Source organism: Salvelinus namaycush, chromosome 26 (genome assembly GCF_016432855.1).
Source record: "Salvelinus namaycush isolate Seneca chromosome 26, SaNama_1.0, whole genome shotgun sequence".
Classification (NCBI taxonomy): domain Eukaryota; kingdom Metazoa; phylum Chordata; class Actinopteri; order Salmoniformes; family Salmonidae; genus Salvelinus; species Salvelinus namaycush.
The window spans coordinates 33,922,416-33,934,291 of NC_052332.1; the positions used below are offsets into that span (position 1 = coordinate 33,922,416).

Genomic DNA, 11,876 nt, shown 5'->3' on the forward strand with positions numbered 1-11,876 from the left:
GGGCTCTGTTCTAGGCCCTCTCCTATTCTCGCTAAACACCAAGTCACTTGGCTCTGTCATATCCTCACATGGTCTCTCCTATCATTGCTATGCAGACGACACACAATTAATCTTCTCCTTTCCCCCTTCTGATAACCAGGTGGCGAATCGCATCTCTGCATGTCTGGCAGACATATCAGTGTGGATGACGGATCACCACCTCAAGCTGAACCTCGGCAAGACGGAGCTGCTCTTCCTCCCGGGGAAGGACTGCCCGTTCCATGATCTCGCCATCACGGTTGACAACTCCATTGTGTCCTCCTCCCAGAGTGCTAAGAACCTTGGCGTGATCCTGGACAACACCCTGTCGTTCTCAACTAACATCAAGGCGGTGACCCGTTCCTGTAGGTTCATGCTCTACAACATTCGCAGAGTACGACCCTGCCTCACACAGGAAGCGGCGCAGGTCCTAATCCAGGCACTTGTCATCTCCCGTCTGGATTACTGCAACTCGCTGTTGGCTGGGCTCCCTGCCTGTGCCATTAAACCCCTACAACTCATCCAGAACGCCGCAGCCCGTCTGGTGTTCAACCTTCCCAAGTTCTCTCACGTCACCCCGCTCCTCCGCTCTCTCCACTGGCTTCCAGTTGAAGCTCGCATCCGCTACAAGACCATGGTGCTTGCCTACGGAGCTGTGAGGGGAACGGCACCTCCGTACCTTCAGGCTCTGATCAGGCCCTACACCCAAACAAGGGCACTGCGTTCATCCACCTCTGGCCTTCTCGCCTCCCTACCTCTGAGGAAGTACAGTTCCCGCTCAGCCCAGTCAAAACTGTTCGCTGCTCTGGCACCCCAATGGTGGAACAAACTCCCTCACGACGCCAGGTCAGCGGAGTCAATCACCACCTTCCGGAGACACCTGAAACCCCACCTCTTTAAGGAATACCTAGGATAGGATAAAGTAATCCTTCTACCCCCCCCCCCCCCCCTTAAAAGATTTAGATGCACTATTGTAAAGTGGTTGTTCCACTGGATATCATAAGGTGAATGCACCAATTTGTAAGTCGCTCTGGATAAGAGCGTCTGCTAAATAACTTAAATGTAAATGTAAATGTATAAGAGACTCTGGATTGAGGTCAGTGATAAAGTAGCCTACAGTACTACTGCCAAGTGATGAGCTATATGTGTACCTACCATAGGAGTCCCCTTGAAGCCTAACATTGACACCAGTGCCTTGCAAAACTATTCATCCCCCTTGGCGCTTTTCCTATTTTGTTGCATTACAACCTGTAATTTAAATTGATTTTTATTTGGATTTCATGTAACGGACATACACAAAATAGCCAAAATTGGAGAAGTGAAATGAAAAAAATAACTTGTTTCAAAAAATTCTAAAAAATTACAAATGGAAAAGTGGTGCGTGCATATGTATTCACCCCCTTTGGTGTGATGCCCCTAAATAAGATCTGGTGCAACCAATTACCTTCAGAAGTCACATAATTAATTAAATAAAGTCCACCTGGGTGCAATCTAATTGTCACATGATCTGAGTATACATATATACACCTGTTCTGAAAGGCCTCAGAGTCTGCAACACCACTAAGCAAGGGGCACCACCAAGCAAGGGGCACCATGAAGACCAAGGAGCTCTCCAAACAGGTCAGGGACAAAGTTGCGGAGAAGTACAGATCAGGGTTGGGTTATAAAAAAATATCAGAAACTTTGAACATCCCACGGAGCACCATTAAATCCATTATTAAAAAATGGAAAGAATATGGCACCACAACAAACCTGCCAAGAGAGGGCCGCCCACCAAAACTCACGGACCAGGCAAGGAGGGCATTAATCAGAGAGGCAACAAAGAGACCAAAGATAACCCTGAAGGAGCTGAAAAGCTCCACAGTGGAGATTGGAGTATCTGTCCATAGGACCATTTTAAGCAGTACACTCCACAGAGCTGGGCTTTACAGAAGAGTGGCCAGAAAAAGCCATTGCTTAAAGAAAAAAATAAACAAACACGTTTGGTGTTCGCCAAAAGGCATGTGGGAGACTCCCCAAACATATGGAAGAAGGTACTCTGGTCAGATGAGACTAAAATGTTGCTTTTTGGCCATCAAGGAAAGCGCAATGTCTGGTGCAAACCCAACACCTCTCATCACCCAAGAACACCATCCCCACAGTGAAGCATGGTGGTGGCAGCATCATGCTATGGGGATGTTATTCATCGGCAGGGACTGGGAAACTGGTCAGAATTGAAGGATGCCGCTAAATACAGGGAAATTCTTGAGGGAAACCTGTTTCAGTCTTCCAGAGATTTGAGACTGGGACAAAGGTTCACCTTCCAAATCAAATGTATTTATATAGCCCTTCTTACATCAGCTGATATCTCAAAGTGCTTTACAGAAACCCAGCCTAAAACACCAAACAGCAAGCAATGCAGGTGTAGAAGCACGGTGGCTAGGAAAAACTCCCTAGAAAGGCCAAAACCTAGGAAGAAACCTAGAGAGGAACCAGGCTATGAGGGGTGGCCAGTCCTCTTCTGGCTGTTCCCGGTGGAGATTATAACAGAACATGGCCAAGATGTTCAAATGTTCATAAATGACCAGCATGGTCAAATAATAATAATCACAGTAGTTGTCGAGGGTGCAGCACCTCAGGAGTAAATGTCAGTTGGCTTTTCATAGCCGATCATTAAGAGTATCTCTACCGCTCCTGCTGTCTCTAGAGAGTTGAAAACAGCAGGTCTGGGACAAGTAGCACGTCTGGTGAACAGGTCAGGGTTCCATAGCCGCAGGCAGAACAGTTGAAACTGGAGCAACAGCACGGCCAGGTGGACTGGGGACAGCAAGGAGTCATCATGCCAGGTAGTCCTGAGGCATGGTCCTAGGGCTCAGGTCCTCCGAGAGAGAGAAAGAAAGAGAGAAAGAGAGAATTAGAGAGCGCATACTTAAATTCACACAGGACACCGGATAAGACAGGAGAAGTAGTCCAGATATAACAAACTGACCCTAGCCCCCCGACACATAAACTACTGCAGCATAAATACTGGAGGCTGAGACAGGAGGGGTCAGGAGACACTGTGGCCCCATCCGATGATACCCCCAGACAGGGCCAAACAGGAAGGATATAACTCCACCCACTTTGCCAAAGCACAGCCCCCACACCACTAGAGGGATATCTTCAACCACCAACTTACCATCCTGAGACAAGGCCGAGTATAGCCCACAAAGATCTCCGCCACGGCACAACCCAAGGGGGGGCGCCAACCCAGACAGGAAGACCACGTCAGTGACTCAACACACTCAAGTGACGCACCCCTCCTAAGGACGGCATGAAAGAGCACCAGTAAACCAGTGACTCAGCCCCTGTAATAGGGTTAGAGGCAGAGAATCCCAGTGGAGAGAGGGGAACCGGCCAGGCAGAGACAGCAAGGGCGGTTCCTTGCTCCAGAGCCTTTCCGTTCACCTTCACACTCCTGGGCCAGACTACACTCAATCATATGACCCACTGAAGAGATGAGTCTTCAGTAAAGACTTAAAAGTTGAGCCCGAGTCTGCGTCTCTCACATGGGTAGGCAGACCATTCCATAAAAATGGAGCTCTATAGGAGAAAGCCCTGCCTCCAGCTGTTTGCTGAAAAATTAGGAGGCCTGCGTCTTGTGACCGTACCGTACACGTAGGTATGTACGGCAGGACCAAATCGGAAAGATAGGTAGGAGCAAGCCCATGTAATGCTTTGTAGGTTAGCAGTAAAACCTTGAAATCAGCCCTTGCCTTAACAGGAAGCCAGTGTAGGGAGGCTAGCACTGGAGTAATATGATCAAATTTTTGGGTTCTAGTCAGGATTCTATTAGCCGTATTTAGCACTAACTGAAGTATATTTAGTGCTTTATCCGGGTAGCATGAAAGTAGAGCATTGCAGTAGTCTAACCTAGAAGTAACAAAAGCATGGATTAATTTTTCTGCATCATTTTTGGACAGAAAGTTTCTGATTTTTGCAATGTTACGTAGATGGAAAAAAGCTGTCCTTGAAACAGTCTTGATATGTTCGTCAAAAGAGAGATCAGGGTCGAGTAACGCCGAGGTCCTTCACAGTTTTATTTGAGACGACTTTACAACCATCAAGATTAATTGTCAGATTCAACAGAAGATATCTTTGTTTCTTGGGACCTAGAACAAGCATCTCTGTTTTGTCCGAGTTTAAAAGTAGAACGTTTGCAGCCATCCACTTCCTTATGTCTGAAACACAGGCTTCTAGCGAGGGCAATTTTGGGGCTTCACCATGTTTCATTGAATTGTACAGCTGTGTGTCATCCGCATAGCAGTGAAAGTTAACATTATGTTTTTGAATGATATCCCCAAGAGGTAAAATATATAGTGAAAACAATAGTGGTCCTAAAACGGAACCTTGAGGAACACCGAAATGTACAGTTGATTTGTCAGAGGACAAACCATTCACAGAGACAAACTGATATCTTTCCGACAGATAAGATCTAAACCAGGCCAGAACTTGTCCGTGTAGACCAATTTGGGTTTCCAATCTCTCCAAAAGAATGTGGTGATCGATGGTATCAAAGGCAGACGCCATTAAAAGGTCATTTACCACCTTCACAAGTGCAGTCTCAGTGCTATGATGGGGTCTAAAACCAAACTGAAGCATTTCGTATACATTGTTTGTCTTCAGGAAGGCAGTGAGTTGTAGCGCAACAGCTTTTTCAAAAATGTTTGAGAGGAATGGAAGATTCGATATAGGCCGATAGTTTTTTATATTTTCTGGGTCAAGGTTTGGCCTTTTCAAGAGGCTTTATTACTGCCACTTTTAGTGAGTTTGGTACACATCCGGTGGATAGAGAGCCGTTTATTATGTTCAACATAGGAGGGCCAAGCACAGGAAGCAGCTCTTCAGTAGTTTAGTTGGAATAGGGTCCAGTATGCAGGTTTAGAGGCCATGATTATTTTCATCATTGCGTCAAGAGATATAGTACTAAAACACTTGAGTGTCTCTCTTGATTCTAGGTCCTGGCAGAGTTGTGCAGACTCAGGACAGCTGAGCTTTGGAGGAATACGCAGATTTAAAGAGGAGTCCGTAATTTGCTTTATAATGATCATGATCTTTTCCTCAAAGAAGTTCATGAATTTATTACTGCTGAAGTGAAAGCCATCCTCACTTGGGGAATGCTGCTTTTTAGTTAGCTTTGCGACAGTATCAAAAATAAATTTCGGATTGTTCTTATTTTCCTCAATTAAGTTGGAAAAATAGGATGATCGAGCAGCAGTGAGGGCTCTTTGATACTGCACGGTACTGTCTTTCCAAGCTAGTCGGAAGACTTCCAGTTTGGTGTGGCGCCATTTCCGTTCCAATTTTCTGGAAGCTTGCTTCAGAGCTCGGGTATTTTCTGTATACCAGGGAGCTAGTTTCTTATGACAAATGTTTTTAGTTTTTAGGGGTGCAACTGCATATAGGGTATTGCGCAAGGTTAAATTGAGTTCCTCAGTTAGGTGGTTAACTGATTCCAGCAGGACAATGATCCTAAGCATACTGCTAAAGCAACACTCGAGTGGTTTAAGGGGAAACATTTAAATGTCTTGGAATGGCCTAGTCAAAGCCCAGGCCTCAATCCAATTGAGAATCTGTGGTATGACTTAAAGATTGCTGTACACTAGCGGAAGCCATCCAACTTGAAGGAGCTGGAGCAGTTTTGCCTTGAAGAATGGGCAAAAATTACAGTGGCTAGTTTTGCCAAGCTTATAGAGACATACACCAAGAGACTTGCAGCTGTAATTGCTGCAAAAGGTGGCTCTACAAAGTATTTACTTTGGGGGGGATAAATAGTTATAGTTTTTTTGTCTTATTTCTTGTTTGCTTCACAATAAAACATATTTTGCATCTTCAAAGTGGTAGGCATGTGTAAATCAAATGATACAAACCCCACAAAAATCCATTTTAATTCCCAGTTGTAAGGCAACAAAATAGGAAAAATGCCACGGGGGGTAAATACTTTCGCAAGCCACTGTATGTACATACCCAGTGTTCAACAGAGCTGCATGAGTTGTGACTCGTTTTTGTTGGTTATGTTGTCGTAGTTGTGTCTATGGGGGCATATGGGGGAGGGAATGCTGTCCCCCCATGTAGGTGTTTGTCCCCCTGTGTGCTGAGGGTATCAGGTTCTTGTCCAGTTCTGGCATTTAGTTTGCCACAGACTAGTACGTGTCCCTGGGCCAGGAAATTGTTGCTCTCCCCCTCTAGGATGGAGAAGCAGTCATCGTTAAAGTATGGGGATTCTATTGGGGGGATGTGGGTAGCCTATCAGGTGTAGACTATATCATACTTCCAAATGAAGATAGCCTAAACAGAATACAAACATAATAATAAAATAATAATAATAATAATATCCACATTGTGTTTTCTCATGGCAGCTATTTTTCAGAGATGTGATCAACATTAATCAATCAATCAATTAATCAATAAATCAATTCTAATTCTCGCTAATGCAATATACACTCTCCCACCACCATTTGCTACATAAGTGTTTCTTAATCCTGTTCCTGTGGAGAGGTGTGTACTGCTAGGGCAAAAACACAAATGTGCACCCACGATACAGTCATTAACAGAGGTTGTTCGGTGAATAACGCTCTGGTGATTAACCTCGTCCGTCTGAGACCTGAAGACTTGTGTTAGCTCCCTGAGATGATGCCTTGCCTTTAGCTCAGCAGACTTGTGGCGCACAAGAGATCCTGGTTAGAACCGCAATCAGTCACACGGCGCCGTGACCCAAATGGGTGTCTGGAAGAAATAAAGGGAAAGGGAAAAGGGGATACCTAACCCCTCTGAATCAGAGGTGCGGGGGGCTACCGTAATCAACCACGTCATCGGCGCCCGGGGAACAGTGGGTTAACTGCCTTGCTCGGGGGCAGAACAACATATTTTTACCTTGTCAGCGCGGGGTTTCGACCCAGCAACCTTTCGAGATCAATGGTTGATGTCACAAGGTGTTGGGCCCAAAAATCTAATTTTGCTTAAGGCCACTAAAAACCTTGATCTGGGGACCCATGATCTGTTGAGCAGTAGGCTACACGAGGAGCAAAGGGAAGTAATCCACCATTGCAACAGTATAAAATTGTGTAGGATTTGGCGGAGGGAGACCTCGTGTGGCAGTCGTTGGAGCTTTTTACAGTCTATGTGTTGGAGTCATTCGAAAAATTTTAACTGTTTTATTTCAGTGTAACTAGCTAGATACATTTATTTAGCTGAATGTATTTTTATTAAATATTTTTTTCCCCCTTCTGTTTGCGTTTGTTGCTGCCCTAATGGGCATTGTCCGCTTTTGGCCCAACCGAGGGTATGCCTGGTTAATTTTGCAACGTTTTGGTTAATTTCGCAACGTTAGTAACGTTGCAAAATTTGCGTGTTTGAATGCATCTTTGGCTTGGTTGACGTCTACAGAAGCATAATGGCGGCTTCCTTGGTGAGACCACGAGTATCTTTACCATACGACAATTCTGGTGTTAGCCCTCTTTAAACAAGTTTTTGTCAATGGCTAAACGTGATTGTGACTTATCAATGGTGTTGTTTTTGCCTACATTATTCAGGAAGTCGGGGCTATTTCGATAATGACTGGTTCTGATGATTTGAAAACAGAAGATACCGGGGTAGCTAAGTTAGCTAACCATTCATACATGCTTCAGCTCTAGTCCGAATGTGTACATCACCGCATTTCAACTATTTTGTTAAGCCAATCTGACAGTCTTTTTCTATCCCATTCTATAGGATGAGTCGGTAGAGGAAACAAAAGATGATTTGAAAAAAGATCAAGATTCTGAGGTAATTAACAATCATGCATGCAACTAGGTTATAAGGCTTCTCCACGCCTAATGTGCTTCGGTATCATCACATTTAATGACAGCCTATTATAGTAGTCTTTACTCTCATATTCTCCTAGGAAGACGAACCGGCAGAGGAACCAAGAGAGCCAAGGATACGCGAAACGCCAGAGGACATCAAACTCGACGCAATTGTCAACACATTGGCCTTCCATCCAAAACAAGATATTTTTGCTGCCGGGGATATTGACGGTGATATTTACGTGTAAGAAATATAAATCCACTTGTGATGCTTATGAACATTTACATAAATGTAAGTGCCATTGTGGAAGTGAACGTCATTGTTTTGCATCCCCAGATACTCCTACTCGTGCACAGAGGGGGAGAGCAAGGAGCTATGGTCGTCTGGACATCATCTCAAGTCCTGCAGGGAAGTTGCTTTCTCTCATGATGGACAGAGTAAGTGTGATCACTGGTAGGGTTTGGTTGCCTTGCATTTATTTTGCTTGTGATACATTTTTATCATCTCATGTTGGTCAACACAACTTGCTGGGCCCTTCTGTCTGTTATGTTTTAAATGGTTAAACATCAACCAGTAGTTACTTTTCTGTGTATGTAGAACTGTTCAGCGTTTCAAAAGACAAGTCAGTCCATCTCATGGATGTGGAAGGGGGAAAACTTGTCACACGCATCGCCAAAGCCCACAGGTAAAGTCTCTCTAGTCCATTGATGTCACTAGTTTAGGGCTTTTAATTTTTTTTCTACACCCTCACTTGATCCATGTTCTGTTGAGAGAGCCTAATGATTGTATTGCACTATTGTGGTTGCAATGACTGTGTTCCTCACCTTCACCCATATTTGACTAGTGTCCCAATCAATGCACTGCTGCTGGTGGATGAGAATGTGCTCGCCACCGGGGATGATGGGGGGACACTGAAGGTTTGGGACATGAGGAAGGGCACATCGTTCATGGACCTGAAGCATCATGATGACTATATCAGCGGCATTGCTATTGACCAGGCCAAGAGAATGCTTCTCACCTCCAGGTAAGAGTTCAGTTCAGACACGGGATGGGGATGGATAATTAATAAGTGTTTTCAGTGGCTCTATTCATTGAGACTAGCATGTACAGATGTGACTTGTCAACTGACATGAATTATGTTTTATGTCACAGTGGTGATGGGACGATGGGGGTCTTCAACATCAAGAGGCGGCGATTTGAGCTCCTGTCAGAGTTCCAGAGCGGGGACCTTACCTCGGTGGCCATTATGAAAGTGAGTGTCTCATCCTCTTTATCTGAAGGTTCAGGACTGGCTAGTCTACTGGCTGAGACACTTGAAATCCTTGCATTATCTAAAAACGTTCAGAGTCAATAACTTAAGTTGTTCCCTGCCTCATCACACAGCGAGGGAAGAAGGTGGTGTGTGGCTCCAGTGAAGGGACTATGTACATCTTCAACTGGAACGGCTTTGGAGCCACCAGTGACCGCTTTGCTGTGAAGGCAGAATCTGTGGACTGCATTGTTCCCATTACAGACAGTATACTGTGTGCTGCCTCCATGGATGGAGTTATACGGTAAGTGTTCAGTTGGATTTTATATAGGATCTAAAGAGTTGAATGGTTTTGTAGACTTTAATTATTTAGAAGTAGTATGTTAAGTTCGTTGTCATCTGCATTAGATGATAACATGCAATGCACAGATTTGAGGGAGATTCTTTTGCAAGGCGTTGTTCTTCAAATCTCCTATAGAGGGCAAGAGTATGCCAAACATACTTATGACATGGCTTGATTTTTCCTTAGGACCATTTTTAGTTTTCAGTGATACAGTACTGAAGTTTTTACTTAGACTAATTAGAATCTATCTCTCCCTCTTGACAGTGCCATAAACCTCCTGCCCAATCGGGTACTGGGCTGCATAGGGCAGCATGTTGGGGAGCCTATTGAGCAAATTGCCCGCTCTCGCGACTCACGTTTCCTGGCGAGCTGTGCCCATGACCAGATGATCAAGTTCTGGGACATTTCAAGTCTCCGCGACATGACAGTCAGTGACTACCGGAAGAGGAAGAAGAAAGATGGAAACCTCAAGTCCCTCAGCAAGAAAGCCTATGGGGGTGGGGATGATTTCTTTTCTGGACTGATGGAAGAGACTGAGGCAAAAAAGGAAGAGAAAGAAGAGGATGAAGGAGACAGTGACAGCGACAGTGATTAAAAGATACTTTTGGAAGTCATGCCCATCATGTGTCGCCAGAGGTGTTGTGTGCTATTGGTCAAACAACTCCTGGCCATTGCACCAATAAACTCTTCTCAGCCGGCACTGTTGAAAGAGGCATCTTGGCAGAGTGGAAGCTTTAGATGGCGTATGCTTGGGGCATAGCCTTGGAGATGAGAACAGCCTGTTTCATCCACTGCTTGCAGTGTGTTTTTCTCCTGAAACATGACTCTTCAAAAGTCTGGTGCAATCCCAGGTTAACATATGTTATGCTGTAAAAAACGTTAAATTTAGAGCCCTTAGAAATTAGTCCCATAGATCTGGTTGGATTCTGCCATTGGAGAGCTGAGCTATGGGAACTCAGGATCAAGGAAGAGTCTGGGGCTGCTTATGGGGTCAGAGGTCAAGTGTCACTGTTCAGATTCGTCTTGCAAGAGGAAACCCCTCGGCCTGGTTTGCTGTAGTATCTTTGCCTTATTACCAGTATTGTAGCATGACATCATGCACATGTATGTAATGTACAGCATAACATCATTTAAAAAGACATGGAAATAAAATTTTAACTTTTGACATTCGATTCGATTGATGTCCTGTTTATAAAGTATATCACTCATTGGCATCTTGTACAAAATATTATTTGCAATTTAGGGACCATGTAAAGTGATGGCAGAAGTGTGGTGTTCTGTTTGTTGTTGGAGACCAATAGTACTAAAGAGAGCAGTGACAGAATAGAAGACACATTCCAAGAGCTTTGTCTGTGCAGATAGACAAACTGACACAACCAGTCCTTAGAGGACACAAACTCTGGGATCTACAGGACAACAGCATTTTAACGGTCCCATAAGGCTCCCTCAATAGAGCGTCTCACCATCTTGGTTTGTATTACATGGCCCAGAATTTGTTACGGTGGCATCGTAAATCAAATTTTAAGTTGTCTCTAGTCTACACTGCTCTTTTTTGAGGGAAGTTTGACCAATGTTAACTAGAACAGATGTTTCTCAAGAATGGGGTGTCAAGTGGATACTCTCTACCAGTGGTGTAAAGTACTTAAGTAAAAATAAGGGCTCCTGAGTGGCGCAGCGGTCTGAGGCACTCCATCTCAGTGCTTGATGCATCATTACAGACACCCTGGTTCGAATCCAGGCTGTATCACAACTGGCCGTGATTGGGAGTCCCATAGGGTGGCGTACAATTGGCCCAGCATCGTCCGGGTATGGCCGGTGTAGGCTAACATTGTAAATAAGAATTTGTTCTTAACTGACTTATATATATTTTTTTAAATACTTGAAAGTACTACTTAAGTAGTTTTTGGGGGTATCTGTACTTTGATATTTTTGGCTACTTTTACTTCACTACATTCCTAAAGAAAATAATGTACTCCATACATTTTCCCTGACACCCAAAAGTACTTGTTACATTTTGAATGCTTAGCAGGACAGAAATTGGTCCAATTCGCACACCTATCAAGAGAACATCCCTGGTCATTCCTACTGCCTCTGAGCTGGTGGACTCACTAAACACACATGCTTCATTTGTAAATTATGTCTGTTGGAGTGTGCCTCTGGCTAGATGTAAATTAAAATAAGAAAATTATGCCATGTGGTTTGCTTAATATAAGGAATTATAAATGATTTATACATTTACTTTAGATACTTAAGTACTGTATATTTTAGCAGTTCCAAATACTTTTGATACTTACGGTAAGTATATTTAAAAACTTAGACTTACACCAGTTGTATTTTACTGGGTGACTTTCACTTTTACTTGAGTCATTTTCGATTAAGTTATCTTTACTTTTACTCAAGTATGACAATTGGGTACTTGTTCCAGCACTGCTCTCTACTTAGGACAAAGGGGCACCTAAAAGT

At 44.0% G+C, this 11,876-nt stretch overlaps 1 protein-coding gene across 1 annotated transcript; it reads left to right on the top strand.

Moving 5' to 3' along the window:
* The first annotated feature begins 7,401 nt into the window (after window positions 1-7,401).
* Window positions 7,402-10,583, top strand: wdr55 (WD repeat domain 55). The gene is made up of 10 exons (XM_038965060.1): window positions 7,402-7,444; window positions 7,569-7,628; window positions 7,747-7,800; window positions 7,919-8,064; window positions 8,158-8,258; window positions 8,419-8,506; window positions 8,666-8,845; window positions 8,974-9,073; window positions 9,205-9,374; window positions 9,678-10,583. Exons 1-10 carry the CDS (start codon window positions 7,430-7,432, stop codon window positions 10,006-10,008), a joined length of 1,245 nt encoding a protein of 414 aa, XP_038820988.1. The 5' UTR covers window positions 7,402-7,429; the 3' UTR covers window positions 10,009-10,583.
* Window positions 10,584-11,876: the final 1,293 nt, after the last annotated feature.